Source organism: Poecilia formosa, unplaced genomic scaffold (genome assembly GCF_000485575.1).
Source record: "Poecilia formosa unplaced genomic scaffold, Poecilia_formosa-5.1.2 Scaffold373, whole genome shotgun sequence".
In the NCBI taxonomy this organism is placed as follows: domain Eukaryota; kingdom Metazoa; phylum Chordata; class Actinopteri; order Cyprinodontiformes; family Poeciliidae; genus Poecilia; species Poecilia formosa.
In genome coordinates, this window is record NW_006800312.1 from 365,634 (window position 1) to 386,884 (window position 21,251).

Sequence of the window (21,251 nt, forward strand, 5' to 3'; positions counted from 1 at the left end):
CTGTTTCGGTCTCACGTCCTCATTGCTTTAGCATTGTAGAGACACAAAGCAGCAGAGGAACTAATTTAAACACACCCATTTCACACAAACTTCGACTCCCCTCTCGCTTCTCTCATTTCTGTCACTCAGCGCTATCTGACGCCGTCCTCCTCCTCTCCCTTTGCAGCTCCTCTTTCAAAAAAACAAAAAAACTCTCTCTCTCTTTCTGTTTTTTTTCCTCACAGAAAACATGCTGGTAGGAGAGGAGGAGGAGAGAAGAAGAAGAAACGCCTCAGAGGCGACAAGAGAGTAAGGAAGCGGGGAAAGTTGTGAGAGGCGACCAGATGGACCAGAGAAAGAAACTGGGATCTCCACTGCGCTTTTAGGAGGGATCAATAAAGAAATAAATGAATCAAAGCTGGTGATTGAAAGAAGACAGGGCGCGTCACCGCCGGTGCGTGGACGCGGACGTGAACAAGACAGCAGCGGTTGTGGGTCCCGTCTCCGTGTGGATCTGGCTCCTCATGCGCCGCGGCAACTTTTAAGGGGCCTCCGAGAGGAAAAAAGGAGGCGAAGAAGAAGAAGAAGCTTTGGAGGAAGGAAGAAGCTGATCGATAAGCTCCCAGGGAGTCCCGCAAGCGCAAGCCGGGGTTTTAGGCGTTGGCAGCCGGGCAGGGGAGTCCCTCGTCATGGCCGGGGCGAAGCCGGGAGTCCACGCGTTGCAGCTGAAACCCGTGATCGTCCACGAAGAGCTGAAGAAGGGGAGCAAGTTCATCAGATGGGAAGAGGTGAGGTGCTTTCTGCTGAATCTGCGCTTTCAAGCGCATAAGTTAGTGATCAGCGTGTGTGTGTGTGTGTGTGTGTGTGTGTTTCATAACTAACAGCGCAGGTGTGCGTGGACCGTGTCCTGAACAGAGGAGCTCACTGTACTGAAAGTGTGTTAATGCGATACTCTGCCTTAAAGAAAAAGAAAGAGAGAAAGTCCCTTATAGTTGCCAGCCGGGTTTTAAATGCGCCGTTTTGTGCTGACTTCTAGTCGAGCCGGTTTCCCCTCACCTTTATGTAACTTCCCCCAACTTCTGCGTCCCTGGAGCACCTGTCTCAGCAGGACGCGTTTGAGGGGCGTGGGGGAAATCACGCTCAGGATCTCACCTGAAAATATCATCAAGCTTTTTTAGACGCGCTTCCGCGTATTTTCGGAGTCTTTTAATGCGACCGCAGATGTTTGTTTCTCCGTTTTTACCTTCCGTGTGTTTATCCTCGTGTCTGGCAACCCTGGCACGCACCGACAGTGTCAACGAGTGAGAGTTGCAGGGTGTAAGGGCCTGATCGGACCCATTAATGATTAACAGAGGCTCAAGCTGCAGACCGCATGCAAAGCGTTTGTCTCTGTGTTCAGTTGTGACCGTAAACGTTTCGGCTCGGAGGGGAATGCTGCCCTATTTGCGCTCTTATTGCGATCATGTTTCGCAGATAGATCAGGTTTGGTCACCTGCAGGAGCTCAAACCTCTCAGATTTAAATGTATGCCGTCAGAAACTGAGCTGAACATTTAAAAATGTTTGGGTTTGACTGACTTTTCTAACTTAAATATAATCATGCTTTCAAAAAAAATAAATAAAAAGCTGTAGCTGATTCAGGGCAGTAGTTTTAAAAGTGAGACAACGTTTAAATTTCTGTCACCTCAGATTTTACAACATCATCATCATAATTGATTTATTTTAAGGTTTTTTTCCAACTTCAGAAAGTGAGTGTTTAGTATTTCCATCTTAATAGGCAGAAAGCTGATGTTTTGGAAAAAACAAGCAAAAATTCAGACTCAACGCAGCTATAAAATAAAAAATATATATACCACACAGGCCTATTATAATTACGGCTAATTTAAGTTTGTAAGTTGGAACAGAAACGGCTCAATTTTTGTTTCCTTCATAAGTTCAGAATTTGTTGCTTAAGAAATTCAATAAGTTAACCCTAAAAGCTCCATTTGATTGCAGGCTTGTAAATAAATTATCACCACAATAAAAGAACATGCAGTTGTATTTCCACCACTTTTTAAAAGTTTATAGAGTGGAACATAATCTCTATCACTTTAAAAGTTAATAAATTGGTCCCTGTGGTTCTACTCCAGTCACTTTTAAAGTTCGCAGAGTGGAACATGCAGTAGTTATTTTAAAGTTTATATATTGTTTAGTAGTTTTCTGTGAGGAACGTTGGTTGTATTTCCGTCACGTTTTCATATGAAGAATCAATTAAATTTCAGATAATGAGAAAATGTTGATGTTTCTGTCATTTAGTCAGAAGTTGGGTAGTTTTCTGGAAGTGAAACTTTTGTTTGGATTTCATCAGTTTAAATGTTCAGAAAGTGAAAACGGCAATTATATCGGCATCACTTTGTCAGACGCTCAGGCGTATTTCTGTCACTACGACAGCAGAAAATGGACAAATGCTGATACTTAAATCATTTTTATCCCTTTGGTTGTATATTTTTGTCTCTTTTTGCTTGCTGTCTGCTTGAAGCTGTGTCCCATCTCTGTAATATTCTTTTTTTTTTTGAAGGTTTTGTTGGCTCTAGTGGCCTTTATTCGAAAGTAGTTTGACAGGAAAGAGGGCAATCAGAGAAGGAAGACATGTGGCAAATGTCGACAGGACGGGAATCGAGCTTGCGACCACCGCCATGAGGACTAGGACCTCAATGCATCAGTCGTGCTATGCCCCTGCGCCATCACAGCACCCCCCCATCTCTGTAATATTGACCACAGGCTAAAAGCAATGAACAGTCATCCAAATCTTAAAATAAAAGACGTGAGGGAGCTCAAAACACCAAATTTGGATTTTTATCTAGTTGACATTAAATTTAATTTGATTTCCACTTGGTTCTTTTTGACACCAACAATCTCACTGAGGCTAAAAGCTTGGTCCAGATATTTAACAAAGATTTAACCAAATTATAGCACATTGTCATGTCATTGTGTGCATCGTATTGTCTTCCGGAGAAGGGTTTTTTCTTTCAACTGTGACTGAAATGTGCTTTTATACTTCCTTTGCTTCTCCAACTCAGTTTCTCTCAGAGGGAATTCCCAGGAAATGCTTCTGCTGCTGATTAACCGTGTGAACGTTCAAAAACACGTGCAAAACGCCTCCCTGCGCGTCGTTTAGCGTCCCCCGTTTCACCGCTTCACGTCCCCTTAAGGAGGCAGCAAATAAAAGCACAATGTTCTTTACTCATGATGGTCACTGTGTGTTGAAGCGCACCAGTCCCTCCTGCAGAAAAACAGCCAGACTTTGAGGGTTTTCACCAGGTCTTTTGATTTTTTCTGGGGTTTTGGAGCATCTTTTTTGTGTTTTTTGTCTGTTGTTTCATTATAATTGTTTGATCACATGAATGTGGCGCCTTTAGAAAGGATAAAACCAGACCTGTGGAGGTCCTCAGTTTGATTCCTGCTCATTTTTCTTTCTTTCTTTTTTATTTTTATGATTTCACACAAGGAAGTACACCAGCAGGTGTTCCTCATATTTACTCAAATGTGGTAAGCTAATTTACAAATGGAAACCCCTGACATCACCATCATCTGGGCTTCCCCCGCCTGAGGGAAAGTAATGTTAGTCTGTTCAGATTTCTAAAAACCATCAGATGAAATTTAGCAAGTCCATATAATTTGGTTAATTTACCTGTAACAGTTTATTTTGATTTAATATCAAACACAGAGGGGAAAAGTTGGTGTTTTTATGCAGCGTATGTAAACATTTGACCTTACATGGATATAACCAATTATAGTTTCACATCTACTTCAGAGTAAGTTTTCTTTCAGCTGCTGGCCTGGATACGTTGCCCTCGGCAACCGCTGATTATTTGATTTTTGACTAATTTTGCAGTCATACAAATGTTGCCTTATTGTCCATATAAAACAAGCTGTGCAGTTTTCTTCATGTAACAGTTGTTTTTTTTATTTATTCATTATTTCCCCAAGGTGTTTGGTTTTTGCATTCATTAAGTATGTCATTTCTAATACATCAAATTGCCATTTTGGACATAAAACCTTCCAGAAACCCTTTAGATTACGCCCAGTGCCGGATTTACAGGGATGAGGGGCCCTGGGCCGGAGCCAGTTTTGGTGCCCTATTCAGGAAAAAATATTATAATTGCACTGTAATAATAAATTACAGTGCATTGACATATAGACTTTTAAATCAGCTGATGTTAACTCATTCATGGTAGGTTTAATATAGCCAATAATTCAATGTTGTTTCCAAAAAAATCAACAACTTCAATCTGAATTTTGTTTATATTCATAAATATCCTTAAATAATACAGTTCACATCTATTATATAAAGTACAAAAAACAGATTTATTACAAAAATAAAAATCTTTGCCCTCCACTAACCTCCCAGAGAAATTGGCGCCCTGGGCTACTGCCCAGATGAGCCCTTTCATGTTCTCTGACAAGTAATCTATTAGATATTGATTGGCACAAAGTTATTGTGGTTTAGGGATTTGTTAAAATGTGATAAGAACTGGTGTCCAGACAAAGTGCCTTGGGGAACTCCTGTCTGTTTACATCCAGTCCCCTCAGTTCGTCTCCGTCTCCATGGATCTGTTTTTTTTTACACTTCAACTTTCTCTGATAGTCTCAACTTTTGGTTGAATTTTCCCATTTTTGTTTTTGGTTCTAATATTTCCTCTGTCTGTAAAATTCACTGCAGAGTTTTCCAAAGGCCTTCAGGCTGTGAGACGAACAGAAAGACACCCTGACTCATGCAAGGACGGGGGAGGAGGAGGAGGAGCAGGAATGCATTGCAAATTGACTCTTTCTTTCGTGTTTTGGCTCGCGTACACATGTGCTCGTATGTGTTTGTGCACGCCTGGTCTTCGTTTCTTTTTTTACTGGTTGTGTGTTGAATGACTTCCTGTTAGAGCTTGTTGTGAGGCTCCAGAGCCAAACCATTTTTTCCCCCTTGGTTCTGTCGCGCTGCTCCAGCCCGGCCCAGTGCAACCCAGCCGCAATTCAATTTAGGCAGATTCCAACTGGAATCCAGTTAAAATTCCCCCCAAACAACCAATTAAACGAGGCGCTTCAGACTGCTTGTCTGCAGCGCAGCTTTGGAGCGCCGTCAGTGATTTGGAAATGAGGTTACGCTGCAGCTGAACTCTGGGATTTCTTTAATTTTAGTGAATTACTCAAGAAGCACAACATTTTGCTTATATTTTGTTCAATAAAACTTTTCTACCCGTTTGTTCTTTTGGTTTGACCAGATGAGAAAAGTTGCATAGCTGATTAGTTTATCCAGTTTAATGTAGTTACTTTAATCTGGACCTGCACACACCGTCACATGGAATCACATGTTACCTTTTGGAAATCTGACATCCTTTTAACGTCCGGGCTTCTTTTCATACGTTCAGCTAAATTCTTGTCATGTTCAGCTAAATTAGGCACCGAGGACCATAAAAACATGCATTTTGGGCTTGTACTGAATCAGTCCTACAAGCCACGCTGCATTTCGCTTTAGACTTTAATTTTCAGCCAGAAATTATCCTCTTTTTCCTTTATGTCAGTATTTCTGTGTCAAACCAAACTGAAAAACATGCACTGTTTTCTCCAATATTCAGGCTTTTGCTTTTCTAATTTCCATCATTTAGTCTGAAAGGCCTTTTTTCTTTTTGCCATATAAACAAGCCTGTTTTAGTGGTGCAGACACATGCGTAATCTGGGCCATTTTCTGTTTGGCTCTTAGCGGGTTTTAATCTAAATTACTCTGAGGTCTGCTCAGCTGCAGGGCAGATGGTAATGCAGCTTGTTAAACCCGGCTGCTGCAAGTTTAGGTATACTTTTCATTTTTTATTCCTTGCTTCTTTTGAAGGGATTACATAGAAGTTTGATATTTTCTCTTGTTTATAAACAAGTAGCTGCAATAGTTTAACATGGAGATCAAACACCAGGAAGTTGCTGTGTGACATGAAAACGTGAAAAATGCTCAAAATGTCCACAGTGACCCACAGTGAAATCAAAGCAGCTGCTTTTCTGAGTCCAGTCCAAGTGGAAAACTATTTAAAAGCTGCTGTTTTAAAGGTTTTACCGTAAATCTGGTTTGGGCTGAATATCTTCGCTGAAAGACAAACAAACAAATTGCATAACCTCCATTATAAAGATAAAGAGGAAACATTTTTACATGGAATTTAGATGCAGAGCTGATTAGTTACCTCTAATTGGTCATTTGTTACCAAACGAAAAAAGATTTGGTGAACTTTACTTTAAAGTTGATGTGAAGCTGTCATTAGCCTAAAAAGCTAACTTAGGCCACGTACACGCATTAGATCTTGATGCTCACGTTAAATTTGTTGCTGAAATCCGATTGTTTTTTTTATTTTTGTAGCATGTTTGGTCACACTACTTATTAAATGTGACAGCAATCAAACTTCTGTGTGAAAGATTTGACGTATTCCTATCAATGTTTGTCGTAAAAGATAGCATAAGCTAGCATTTTGCTACATAGACATACAAAACCCCTTTATTGTCTATATTTACAACCCATCTGCCATTAACCCTTAATATCTGTGCTCTCTGCAGAAATGTTATTATAAATCATTTTGGTAGGAAATGCTACCAGCTAGCATTTCCTGCTAAGGCTAACTTAGCTAACCTAGCTAAGCATAAAAACCACGAAAGAAAATGTTAAATTCCTAGTAAGAGGGTCTTAAGTATTTCCATGAATGATGAGCCGTTGGGTTTATTTTTAGCGTGAAAATAATAAATAACGCTCCATCTTTGGTCAAATTTAGCAAAGCTGAGCCTTTGGCTACATGTGATAGTGTTTCCAACCAGTGAGGTTATAGTTCTGGTTTCTCATATCTGTTTTGCTTTCAGCCATTTTTCAGTTGGTATTAGCATGTACAAGCACGGAAAAAAAAAAAAAATCAGCAAGAAATCATAAATCAGAGTTGAGCATGAATGTTTCCTGAACAGACAAATTCCCTCCATGTTCAGACTTGTACTTCTGCTTTTATTATCACGCTTTTCCTATCAACTTGGCATCAGCATGATCTTATCCTGGCCCACTATTTGTTTTCACTCAAACTAAAACCAGTATTTTTAGGTTCCCGTTTTAAACGATATGTTTTTATGCAGACTTGTCAGTGTTTGTGGGGGTTCATTCTGGGTGATGTGTTGCATGTCGATGCAACAAGTCCCGATTTCTCAGATGTTTCAGAGATTAGGAAAAAAAGAAGGACGAAAAGCGAAGGATGGTGTGAATGTGTGACACCAAGTCTAGAAACGCTCCTGACATCTTGTCAGGTTGGTGAGAAACGAGCCCTGGATGCAGGGAGGCCGAGAGGTGAAAGGTCAACCGTAGCCACATGTGAAGTGTGGTGCTGACATCTCTGCTTTTGAGCTGTGGTAATAATTTGACCTCCATCCATTCCAAGCTTTGCTGCTCATGTTTATCTGACGACTAATCTCTTCCTCATTCATTATTGTCATTTCTTGCTCTGTCTTTTCCCCACTTTTTGCTTCCTGCCTGTTTACGTTCCTGTTAAATTTGTTTCTGGTCGAGCCCGTTTCTTTTGTTTTCTTTGAAAGAGTAGATGATTTTGAAATCTTATTAGTTTTTAACACCAATAACCCTTAAGGTTTAGGGCCACCAGAAAAAAAAAAACAATCAAACAATAATTTTGACTTTTTTCTAGGAATTCTGACTTTAAACTCAGAATCAGAATTGTTTATATTGTTTATGGAGACGATTTTAGGTTAGGATAAATACTACAACAAGTCAGAAGCTATTTTGTGATTATTTTCCTATACCAACAACATAATTGACATTCCCCTTAGAATGTTTTATTTATTTAGATTTTGACAGAATTCTGAGGGAAAAGTATGAATTTAGATGAGTCAAAATTCTGAAAAGAAAGCAGAATTTTGAGCTTAAACTCCGACTTCTGAATTTAAATAGTAAATTCTGAGTCTGAAGTCCGAATTCTGAACTTTGAAAGTCAGAAATCAGAATTTTGAAAGTGTGAAGTCTGAATAAAATTCATATTTTTACTTTGCTCAACACATTTATCAGATGTATTAACTGTTGAATTAAGCAAAAGCTTATATCTGTTCTGTAATATTCTAGTACATCATTTGTCCTGTAGCTTATGTTGGAGTTCAATTATTATTTGGAAGACATTAGAAGAGTTTATTCTATTTAATGGTGTTTTAAAGTCACTTATAACTCTGTTTTTTGTAACCAGAAGGTATTTTTTCCGTTTCATTAGGTTTTTGTTTAGCTTGGAAGTGACAAGCTAAACAACTGCAGTATAAACTGCAGCATTTCTGCAGTTTATACTAATGTTGGGGAAAAGCTAATGTCACCTTAGATGCTCCTTTACCATTTTCTCTAGAAACCTTAGTTTTTAAAATGAAATTTATAATATTTTTATATTTTTGTCATCTTCAATGAATTGACATAGCTGTTGAAAAAAATGAGCTGTTGGAAAAAAAATAGTTTGTAGAAGACCAATAAGCAAAAACCTGACATTAAGTCCAAGCTTATGAATGAAAGACTTGTGTAAACTCTTTATTTAGTTGATAAAGTTTCACATTTTCTATATGCAAATGGCAAGAAAGTAAATTATATTCCTAACAAAATAGACTTTTCAGGGTTTATTGTGTTTTATGTAGATGCACACTAGGCCAGTCAGGCTAGCTGATTAGCATTTTGTTGTTTTTTTGCATGTAAATTGATCAGAAAAGTGGAAATTGCCTCTACACACAGGGTTATTATTGATTGTGCAGAACATCTACAAATTAAGGGGTCCAACGGTAGAAAATACAGCTTGATCAGATGAAAGTTAAATGAGCAGAGTGAAGAAATAAAGTGCGCAGCACGTGCCAGCGCAGCGAGAGCAGCAGCCAAAAGTACTCAGGGTGAACACAAGCAGACCCAGCTAACAGAGATCTTATCGAGACTTAGCAAAAACTGCCGGTTATTTAGATTAATCACTATTTATCTGGTGAAATCACTATCGTCGTCATGCGAGTCTCTTTCTGTTTAGCTCATTTCCACCTCTGTCGTCTCCTCCCTCTTTTCTCGGAGGAGTGTAAAGGTTACCGGCTGTCCTCAACTTCCAGCATATTGCCAAAGCAGCAGCTGAACTATGGTCACACAGATCTCACCAAGCACAGAGAGAGGCAGGGCGGACCAAAGGTGCGCTTGAAACCGGCCACTTTTATCAGCTTCCACACTAATGGCTTTCTCCTGACTCACACACTCACATGCATAGTAGAGCAATGAAAAAATGGCTGCGCTGTTGGGAAATAATGTGTGTGACTGTCTCTGGTACATTCACTGACTTGATAAAGACCTGTTTGTGAGGACAAGCCCAGAGGAACTCTCTTTCTGAGGGTTTAGAGGCATAGTGTGAATTAAGTTTTGATTAAGGCAAATAATGTGTTGGTAAAGATTGGGATTTTATACAAAACTTCACTTTTTGGATGTTTTTGTGCTTCCATTTGGGTCTCAACTGCATCTAAAACCAGTCTAAGCACTTAAAAAACATCCAGCCATTTTTTGGAAATAATTTAATGTTTCTGGAAAATGAACTGTTTGACAGAAACTGTGCTGTTGCCTAGAAACCCAAGCCGAGCTCCAGCATGTTTGGTCAGCTGGTTTTACTGCTGTATGCTGTGTTTTGTTGTTGACTTACCATTCAGAAACCACAGAGGAAAGTCGTTAGCTCCTCGACCTTTCAGGGCCAGCTAAGGAAGATGAGTGGAATTAACTTTTGGTTACCTAGCAACCTCGGTTTAAAAAAACTCACTCTTTGGTTACCTAGCAACAACCTGCTGAGTAACTCGTGCAACAGCAGCTGCCTCAAAGCTGCTTAAAAAAAAAAAAAAACAGAAGCGTGGAGTAAAAATGGGATAAAACGGGAAACATCACACCACCAGTTTGTCAGTATTTTAGATATTTAAAACAAAAAACTAGTAATAAATAATCATCTATTAACTGATATGAAACTCTTATATTGTAATAAGTTTTTCAGCCAAATTGTCCAGCCTTAGCTAGCAGCCATGTTGGAGTGTAAACGTTGAGTTGGGGGGCGTGGCCAGCAGCAGTTTATCTGGATTTAAAGTGACAGGACGCCCTAAAACAGCTCATTCTGAAAGGAGCTCAAAATAAGAACTAAAATCTCATTATCCAAGAATGATTTTGTGAAAAAAATCTAATGAACATGTTTTGTTTAGCCCATAGAGCTATCCTAACATGTTCAAGGAACCATGATGGGTCACCTTTAAGAAAAATGTTTGGATTAGAAATAAATGCACTTAGTAAAATGAATGGAAGTCGATACAATGTCCTTATATGGGTAGGAAGACAAACTTGTGTACCCTGGAAAGGTTGTGATTTTTCAAGAGGTGCTCGTTATCCGGTCGGTACACATCAGCCCCAGGGTGGTCTCTCCACTCCGACTCTGGGTGTTTGACAGTGAAGACTAGTAATGAAGATGTTTGTCAGAGGGGGTCAGGACATTAGGATTGATGGAGGGTCCAGAGAGCCTCAAGAGGCCTTTAGGTAGTTTAAGACAGAAGAAATTGATGTAGATGTTTGCAAGCTGTGTGACATGAAAAGGCCAGTATGAGGAAGCAAAACTAGACTTCAGAAAGCTCCGACATATGGCTGTTAATTAGGGAGTGGGCTCTGATTATAGACCTGCCACCCATTGTCACAGAAACACACCGTGGGGGTCATGTACAGTAAACAAGGTGTGGGAAGAGGCCATTCTCTATTGATTTTCTTGGACAGGGCTTTCCCTTAGTTTCAGAGGGAGCATCAAGCACAGCTTAGAGGTACATGTAGGATGCATTCACACCAGTTTAGTCCAATTCAATCAAACTCTGGTTGGTTTGCCACGAAAGTCCAGTTTGTTGAGTATGCAATTGAACTCCAATGCGGACAGAAAAAGCAAACTCTTATCTTCCTAAAAATCAAGTTCTGGGTACTATTAAAGTGAACTCTGGTTCGGTTTGAGTATGTATGTGAATGCCAAGCAGACCAGAGACCGCTCCAAAAGCAGGAAGTGGACTATAGCGCAGGGAATTCTGGGTAAATACAACCAAAACGAATGTGAGAATCTAGAGACTAGTCTTTTACCAACAACAAAAAAGAAATCCTATAGCTGCTAAAATCTGACGCCACTCCATTTTTGTTGCCATTTCATAACGAAGGAAGTTGCACTCCGTGTCTTCTTCAGAACTTTTTGTAGTGCTTCCTTCAGTGGTTCTTGGTGCAGCGCCACCAACGATGAGGAGGGGAACAAGTTTTTCAAAGAGTTTAGATCGTTATACACAAAGTAGTGTGAAAGTGAACTGCAGCAACTGAAAATGAAACAACTGTTACAATCTTGATGCCCAATTAAACCTGCTCTACCAGACTATCAGGAGTGAAATTGCTCTAAGAGAACAGCAGGTTTGAACGAGGAAAAACTGGGTCTCTGAGTTAAATTCATATATTTTACAAAGAAGCAACCACAAAACCAGTTGGTGACCATAACTGGACAACTTCAGCTTAACCAGATTGTCCAGTAATAGACTGGACTTGAGTCATAATGCTGCAGTCAGTTGTTTAGGTTTTTCGTCAACATTTTTACTGGACAGATAATTCCAGATTTCCTGCATATCGCTTTGTAAAACGACAACGTATACAGCAGAGATTGTGTGCGACTTCTGTCCTGGCACTTCACTGGCGACACCAGAACACTGTGCCATTTACGGGAGGCCAACACACCTGGAAATAAATCATGTAAAGTAACTTAGGTAGATAATTGAATAAATACAGATTTTTTTGTTTAGCTAATAATAAGCATGTTTACAGTAATTTTATAAAGGTTTTTAATAATGAAACAACAAATCAGACTTTTGTGACCCGTGAGTATTGCAAACTTGACAACATTGGCCTAATGTAGTAAAACGTTTGGACGCCCCCGACGTAGAAATATTATTTGTAGATATTCAGTGCCGCAGACATTGGAAACTCGTACTTGGTGACATTTGTGTAAAGTAGTGTTTTTAAAGATTCATTCTGTAATTACACACAATTAAATACAAAAATGAAAAATGAGTCCCTAAAGTAAGGAAATTCCAAATAATTGGTTTAGGTTCAGTAATCAAATTAAGACAAGCTAAATGTTTTAAGTTGTAATCAAAAGTTTAACTGAATTGACAAACTAAAAATCATTTACATAACATTTTGGTGGCATAAGGAAGCATTGAATGACACTTTTGAGTATATTACGATTGAAAACCATCACAAGCAAACAACTGTTGGCAGCAACGTATGTAAAACCGTTTCGCAAGTCATGCAAATTCAATCCAAACACAATGATGTGCGTGTGCCATAATTTGCATGCATGTAATTTTATCCTCCAAACAGTTCTTACCAGAACTTAGTCCAGACATAATAAGGATAAAGTCTATACATCCCACATCTGAGTGTGAACAATGCTTTTGTTTTTGCTCCAACTGGAAATTTGTGACCAACTGGTTGAAAAGAGTCACATTGTAAACAAAACATCCAATTGGTCACACAAACTGGGACCAGTTGGATGTTGTGTGTTGTGAAGCCAATGACCAAACTGCTGGACAACATGCAAAATAGGTAATTATCAATAAATGACAACAATTTATAATGGTGTACAAAAAACAAAAAGAATTAATGTATAATAATAAATAAGGCACTAAAGTCCAAAGATATTTTGCTAAAACATCACATTTTAAGCCTGGGTTTAATTAACTGTTACATTTTCCGTATTATAAGGATGCATTCACACCAGCCTATTTAGTTTGCATTCGCATTAGCCCGTATAGGAGACTGTTCCAAAAGCAAGAAATGGACTATAGCACAGGGCATTCTGGGTAAATGCAAGCACAACAAATGTGAAAGTCTAACTCTAGCGGGAGAAATAACTCGTTGTCAGGAGTTGGGGTTGGTAGTGGTGAGGAGAGAATGCAGAGACCCAGGTACGGTGAAAATGATGATGAATTTAATAATAACAAAGCTCAGAACCGTCCAAAACAGGCAGCACGGCGGAGAGACTAGCACACAGCTAAACACCGGTAGCAACTGAATACACAAAGACTGACACGACGAGCTAAAGCCGACACAGGACTTCACAGTTCTACTGTGCCGGCAGACGAACCATCAAAGACAACGTAAGACAGCAAAGGACCTACGTAAGACAAGGACCCGACAAAGAACACAGACAACAGGTGAGACTAAATACACACGGGGTAATCAAGGGAACGAGACACACCTGGGAGACAATCAACAGGGAAGACGCAGAGACGGAGACACAGGAAGCGCACTGAACACACAAAAAACACTAAAAATAAACACAAAAACACGATCATGACACTCGTGGCCTTTTGCTAACGAAAAAATAGAAATGCTTCAACTGCTAAAATCTGACCCTACTCCATTTTTTTCTTACGTTTTGTGAAGAAGGAAGTTGCGCTCAGTGTCTTCTTCTGAGGTTTTTATGTTGTTTCCTCTAGTGGGTCTTGGTGCAGCGCCACCACAGGCGAGGAGAGGAAAAAGTTTTTCAATTAGTTTTTCAATAGCTTGGCACAGTGCAGTGTAAAATTGAACCGCAGCAGCTGAAAATGTAACAAATGTTGCAGTTTTGGTGCCCAATCAAACCGCGTCTACAGGACCATCTCTGTTACTTACAGTTTTAAATCTCTGTGTTGCTTTTGTGCTCCATTGTTTCTGCTCTCATCATCTTTTTATTTAAAAAAAGAAAAAACATTTCTCCAACTTGGAAGCCAATCGAGGAGTTTTTGCACCGTTTAAAATGTTTCTGATCGCAAAAGTGTTATCACAGATGTACAATCTGCAGTTGAAGCTGAATAGAAAGTGGTTTGTTTTGGGGAAGTAAATCTGTCTCACATTAAGCTAAACTCAAATTGGATTAAAGTTACATTTTTCTTGTAATGCTCCAATTTGCTGTCAGTGCCCAAGTGAAGCATTTTCATTTCCTGCACATGCATTTAATAGAAAGCAAGGTTCTGTCAGTGATTATGATGTTGAGTTACTCTGGACAGCTAGGAGTGCTTTTAGCTCAGTTCTGTTGTCTTTAAAGCTTTAGCTCAGCATGCAAAAAGATAAACAAACATGGCTGTGAGTCGCTCAAAGAGGAGCGCCGCTCCACCGTTTTCGGCATCCCATCGCTGTCTGAAGGGAGCCTCTGCCATGAGGTCAGAGCCTTAAGATGGTAATCACAGCAGCACATTTGGGACCGTATGGCTCCCCGGTTGTCCCAGTGAATAAACCGAGGTCAGGAGTTCAGTCATTTATAGAGCAGAGTTCACCTTTCGTCCCAGTTATGCTCATGTTACTCTGTCAGGGGGGTTATGTGAAGACGGACCAGAATTTCCTTCTGGTTTTGGCTTCAGAAGGAGATTTGATTGTCTTGTTTGTAGCAAATGATTCACGTTTTTTTAAAGAGGAAAGTTATTGCTGCTTAGTGCAGCTTTATGATGTTTTCGAAAAGGACCAAGGTTAACCTTATTGCTCTTCTAACTCAGGAGTCTGTTAAAAGACACGGAGAATTTACAACCATTTATTGTATTTTTATCACGTTTTTTCTTTTCCTCTCTTTCTTTCTTAAAATGAAAATGACATTAATTGGCTTTTCTTTCAGTCATCCTGTCTGTGAGTTGCATGACTATTAGGGCCAGGCTACAGGAATTTTAGCTTTATTACAAAAGTACAGTCAAAATATTAGCAGAATAAAGACACAAAATTAAAATTTAGTGAAAAGTCTTAATGAAAAAAGCTTACTTATGATCTGACCTGAGCAGCTCAGTTTGTGTGAATTTCTTTTCTTCTTCTAAATATTCTCATTTCTTTGTTTAATAGAGTCAAAGTCCTTTTACTGATATTAATTTGTTCATGATGTGTTAAAAGATTAAATATTTCCTTAGTTGAAAAACTTATACCAAAGTATAACTTCACAAGATGCTCAATATTTCTCATTTTATTTCTGTTATTTCTTGTTTTTGTTTTCATAAAATTACTACTTCATTCTCCTAATATTATGACTGTGTTCTTGTAATTTTATGACAATGTAAAAATCATAGCTTGGCCCTAATATTCTGTCAGAGTTGACCTGATTTCAAAGTCCAAATAAATAGAAACTTTAAAACACACTTGTCAACCAAGATGGCCGCCGTGAGTGCGTTGAAATCACTCTGAACTATGGAAAACCAGGGAAAATCCTGATTTTTCCAAAAATTAAATCTTTAAAAGCCAAAATTTTGATTTATCGATAAAGTCGATTCTGTTTCCCAGTCCTACAACCATTTATGTTCAATTATTTTCATGCTTGTAGTTTCCTATGTTAATAAAATGAAATTCAGCACAGTGGAGAGTGATCACTGCCAGCAAAAACGAATTTGAAACTGTTACATTCTGGCGTCTGCTCCAGTTCTGACCAGCATTATTACTCTAATGCATGTCTATCTAAAGAACTGTGTGGTCATGATGCTTTATATATCCTTTTCAGTTGCTGTTTTGTCTGCTGAGGTATCCGAACAATTCAAAAGCTACTTAAAACAAATCTCTTCAGACTTTCTGCAGTGGTTTGGTGTGAAAAACTGGTTTTTACTGGTAGGATTACTTGTGTATTGTTTCAGTTGCTAGACAGCTTTTATACTCTGTTTTTAGAGCTCTTTATGTTTTATTTTTGACCCAGTTACTTGTAATTCATCGTGCTAGACTTGTTTATATACCACTTGTGGAGCACTTTGGTGCATCTGGGATAGTTTTTAAAATGTCTAAATACAGTGATTATGAGGGTCTCGCATAGGAGTAATGCAGCTATCAAAACATTGTGCCAAGAATACACTTCAAGTTAAATCCACATATGACATAAATTGACACAAAGAGTTAAAAATTGTGTGGATAGAGTGAAAAGTCTTCCTTGTTTACTTGTTTACTATAACAAACCAGTGTTTCATATACAGACATTTTTTTTGTAATTAAGTGCTCAGTTGGTCTGTTTTTGCCAAGAAAGCAATCTGTGAAATTTCGAGATTACATTCCTGCTTAGGGTGGGGATAGAACTCAACCATCAGGAAACCGAGGTTTTAAATTACTCATCAAGGTTAAATGATTAATGTTTGATAGTTTATCTTTCATATTTTAAGGTTTTCTTGCTCTAAAGCATAATTATTTGTGCTCTTTAAGGCATCCAGTTATACTGATAAACAACGTTATGGGGGGATTATCAATTTAGGACTGATGTACAAATCTGAAACACTTAAAATTTTAGTTTATTTACATTGAACTGAGATGCCCCATCAGATTTTATTCTGTTTTTCTGACTTTGTTTCTTCTTTTTCAACCTTTTTCTTTTCCCTCCCATCCTTTCCATCTTTTCCCACCTGGTTTTCATCTTCCCTCTCTTCCTCTCATCCTTCCACCAATCCAAACCTTTGCTCTGTTTTATCTTTAGCCACCCTTGGAGCCTAAAGTGAAGGTACGTTCTTAGTCATAATAGCTAATAATTGTAGAGCACTTAAGGTTTTATTACTAGCTTCACATTGAGAGTGACTGCCTAAAACCTTGGCACACCTTGACACTGGTATTACTATTATAAATAGTAATTTTAGAGTCGTATAAAGATGTGGTTTGTTTTTGCTTCATTCTCAGTTTGGTTTCTTGAAATTATTTCGTGATTTTCATGCTTGAATACCTAACATTCAGCTATTACAGATAATATTTTCGTGTTTTTGTTAAATTTCCACCGTTATTGCTGCTCTTTTTCTAGCTGCCTGTGCTATCTCAGCTCCGGTAGATAGACTGCTTGACGGCAGACACATTCAGGTTCACTGTATTTATTCTAACAAAAGACGAAACCAAGATGGCGGCTAACTTTAATCCAGAAGCTTCTGCCCAACAGTTAACAGACAGAAAAAAGGGGGAGGAGCTGTCAGTTACCTGTTGCTACGGTAACCACCAACTGCCAAGAGCAGCATAACGGAACTTAACACACCAATAAATGTCTAGATAAACAACTTCTTCACTAAATAAAATGCATTTGAGGAGTACATAAACAAAATTTTGACATTCCTCACGTCTATAATGTTAAAATAAAACCCTGCTTAGTAGTGACTGATGTCCTTGAGACATCCGTCACTTTAAAAACAATCTGCATCGTCGGTGTTTTCCGCCATGTCTGTGAGTGTAACTGATGAGCCAGTGTGTGTGTGTGTGTGTGTGTGTGGTCCACATTGTAAGACTCCATAATAATGATGCCATTGACATGTTGATTTGGGTTTCTGTGCCGTCATTATTCTGAATATGAATGAGACCTTCAAGCTGGCTGAGGACCAAAACAAACGTTGCTCGGCATGAAACGCAAACACATGGTACCACAACCCGATGTCACAGCTGCTGCACGTGTCGTTTCAGTCACTATTTACCCATCAAATTACTGTTTTTAAATTTAACTTGATTCCTCAACAACAAATAGAGATAAGATTGATATTTTTCTCTTTTACTTGTTAGAAATCAGTGTTGCTTTGAATATTTATGCTTCTGTTGGTTTAAATGTCAGTAAAAATCTGAGTGAAGTTGCTCCCCACACTGACCTTCTTCAAATTAAACAAAATTGATGTCAAATGTTTGTGCGGCACAAATTTTTGCTTGTGCTGCTATTATTTAAAATGTATTATTAAATGCTTCCAAAGGTCACCAAAGATCAAACAGCCTGTCCACATTTACGGAATAAAACAAAACATGGTGTCAGTAAACTGTGGTACGTTTGTGCAACAAAATCTTTTGTTTCTGCTGTTATTTTTAAGATAAAATACAAAACAAAAACAAAGGTCACCAAAGACCAACCTGCCAATCCAACCCACATTAAAACAATCAAACAAAATTTATATAAATTAATTGTGCTTTGCTGGTGCAGCTAAAATATTTGCTTGATCTTGCAAACCCTGAATCAGATCGTAAAACCAAACTAAACCTTTGCTCTCTGGTCACCAGTGTGATTTCTCTTTACTTTAATTACATTGTAAAAAGATGTCTAAAAAATGTCTTCATTCATTGCTTCAGTATTTGGTAGAACTGACTTTTCTTGGTTTTCTATTGTTATTAAAATTGCAAAAATGTCAAACTTTTTTCTAAACAATCATCTTAAGGTATTTGTGTGTAGAATTTTGAGAAAAATAAATTAATTATATTTCTGATAAGTGTCTATAAACGGATGGAAACAGGATTTATAAACACCAGCTATTCAATGTTTATGAACATGATTAAAATTAACAAAGTAAAATTGATTAAAATTGCTCAAACAATTTGAATCAGTTTTGGGTTTCTATATTCCCACATTTTTCTACTTTTGAGTAGAAAAAAGTTGGCTAGTTGATTTAATTCAAATTAATTTTACCAATAACTAAACTAAATCCTCTACAATTTAAGTACATTAAGAGATGTTTTGATTCGTAATCTTTTAGCTGTGCTTTAGTTTCATGATTGTCTTATGTTATCAGGTTGAGAAACTACAATCTGTTAGGAAATGAGCAGATGTGTTATGACTGCTACTTAAATATTAGAGATGCAAAACTAATGCTCAGTTTTGCTCTATAAAAAAAGGAAGATTTTCTAAAACTTAATCCTCTAAATGAAGTAACAGTGAAAGAAATAGCATCCACAACCTAAAACAAACCTTTTAAATGTCCATTTGCTAAATCATGAGATGTCTTTTTGTTTTGTTTTATATTTGCAGCTTTAACGTCTTGTTTTCTGTCCTTCAGGATTCGGCCAACTCCACACCCGTCCTGGGGACCCTGAAAGTCGACGAAAATGGGTTTTACCTGACGTGGATAGCTGGGGGCCAACAGGTAAGACAAATGCACAGAAAAAAGCCTCAAATGTTGGTTTGAAATGGAAAAGAAAATGATTTTTTATTTATTTATTTATTTTTGCTATCTGAGGAAACCGAAATGGACCTTGATGTGCTTTTAATGTCCTAATATGAGCGAGAACATTAACTTGTCCACTTTAACACCGCTGTATGGAAAATAGACCGACTTCCTCTGTATTGCTTTATGTTTTCTAACTGCTTCTCCTCCTCTGAGCTCCTATAAAGTCTCACATTGTGGTTTTCCTGTCCATTAGCTCCATCAAAATTGGTCTGTTCAATTTGTGGTGGGTTTCGTGTTTGTCTTCTTCTCCTTCCTTCCGCCTCCTCCCCGATGTCGTTGTGGTCTTTATCAGTCTCGTCTCTCTTTCGCTCCATCATCACCACTTCCGCACATCCATCCTCCCCTTCATATCTTTGCTTGGCTGCGTTTGTGTCTCCATTAGTGCCGTCATATTAGATTTGACATTTTGGGCATTTAGCTAATTGGTCGGATGCAATAAGCAGCGGGCTGGTAGGATGATTCCAGATTTTAGTTGCGATTGTGTTCCACAGATGTATTGCAGATGTGCTTAATCATAATTGGGGTAATTTTGATGAACTAGTTTATTGTAAGGAATTATTTTTGGCCTTGGTATTTATTTAATTCTCTTCCATTAGATAGAAAACACACATTTGCCGTAATACCAGGTTCTAAATTTGTCATTTAACCATTAAAATTTCATTAAATCATCCAGTGATTTTTTTTTTCTTTCTCCACCCCTTCATAAAAAAGTTGCTCCTTAAAGTTGAAGTATGTCACTTTAAAAAGAAGAAAATTGTTTTTATGTGTGGGGTTTTTTTTTTTTTTACATATTGGTTAAAATAATCACCACGTTGTGACAGTATGAGACAGATAATCTGTAAAAAAGATTAGTCTCTTCTACCTCCTCCTGGAATTGCTATTGTCTGAAGAAATGACCAAAAACAACCAGTCAGAGCCAGGAGGCGGGTCTTAGCGTTGTCAATCAACCTCATAAATGAGAAGCTAAATATGCTAATGGCGGAAAAACAACTCACCGTTATCCACCGTCACTGGTAGAGATTCTAGCTAATTTTAGAGAACAGTGCGCACACAGGCATGATTGACAGCGCTAAGACCCGCCTCCTGGCTCTGATTGCTTGTTTCTATTTAGCATGAGGAGAAGCCAGAGGAGCTTTATTTTTTCATAGATTATCTATTTTATAATATTCTGTCACGACATGGTAACAGATACAACAAATATGTAAAAAAAATTAATTCTAAAAGTTACATAGTGCAACTTTAACTTTTTAAATAGTCGTTCTGTAAATCAGAAATGAAAAACTGCTCGAATTAAATGCAGATGATGGAAGAAGTGACGTTATTGCTGTTTCATGCAGACTTTCTTTCTCTTTTGATTATATAAAGTGATTTCAGATAAAAGTTGTGAAGCGGTCATGTGGTATTTTGACACAATATTCAACCTAAGTTTGGTTTTAAGTGGTATCTGCCGAGGAAGTCGTCCAGAGAAGCAACATAATTAACCCAATCCTCCTCCTCACACCCAAACTTTGTCCGTTTATCCAGTCGGCATGTGTGCTACAACCCGCTGATACCAAAAATCTCTCACTATGTTGTGTGTGCATGTTTCAGATTGTGAGGCCCGGTGTTGATATCTGGGCCAGAGCTCACGTCACCCCGTCAGTCGACACGCGTGTCAGCATGTGGACACAGAGCTTTAAACTCTCATTTCATCCTGATGTGCTACACGTGTGTGTTTGTGGGAATGAGATAATGGGCCATTTGTCGCCGGAGGGGCAGCTGTGACACTGTTTAGCAGACAGAGAGACGATTACGTGTTGGATCCTTTCATAGAGATGAGATTTTACACAAAAATGGCTGCCAACGGAGTGAAGTTTTTATCGTTTAGCTGGATGAGACGAGTCTCTGGTGCAGAATGGATGATTTGTTGGTTTCTTTGAACGTGGATCAAATTAAATTAATGATCATTATTAGTATTTTTTATGATTTCAGTTGATTTTGTGTCAATGTTACAGAGAGGTAGAGCGCACAAAAATCATACTCAAGCAGCACTACTTCTACATATTTTACAAAGCTGAAACGTTTCCACATAAACAATTATGTTTGTAAGAGGAAAAAAAGCTAGTTGAGTTCTAACGGGTCAGAACATTTTAATATAAGAAAAACACAAATTTTATCTGCAAAGGTTAAAAACAAACTAACAATAATAAGATTTTAAAGGCTGAAATTAATTAAAGATGGATCATCCAACCAACCAACCAACCATCCATCCATCCATCCATCCATCCATCCATCCATCCATCCATCCATCCATCCATCC

The 21,251-nt window shown here is 38.3% G+C and overlaps 1 protein-coding gene across 2 annotated transcripts in view; it reads left to right on the forward strand.

Annotated features, from left to right (window-relative positions):
- The first annotated feature begins 230 nt into the window (after positions 1–230).
- Positions 231–21,251, forward strand: part of plcb3 (phospholipase C, beta 3 (phosphatidylinositol-specific)) — a 62,490-nt gene continuing 41,469 nt past the window's right edge. Inside the window, exons 1-3 of one of the 2 annotated variants that reach the window (XM_016662427.1) lie at positions 231–767; positions 16,474–16,497; positions 18,782–18,868. In XM_016662427.1, coding sequence (XP_016517913.1) covers positions 669–767; positions 16,474–16,497; positions 18,782–18,868 — 210 coding nt within the window. In that variant the 5' untranslated portion in view covers positions 231–668. The remainder of the gene's footprint in view (positions 768–16,473; positions 16,498–18,781; positions 18,869–21,251) is intronic. The other variant, XM_007575242.2, reaches the window with a different exon arrangement.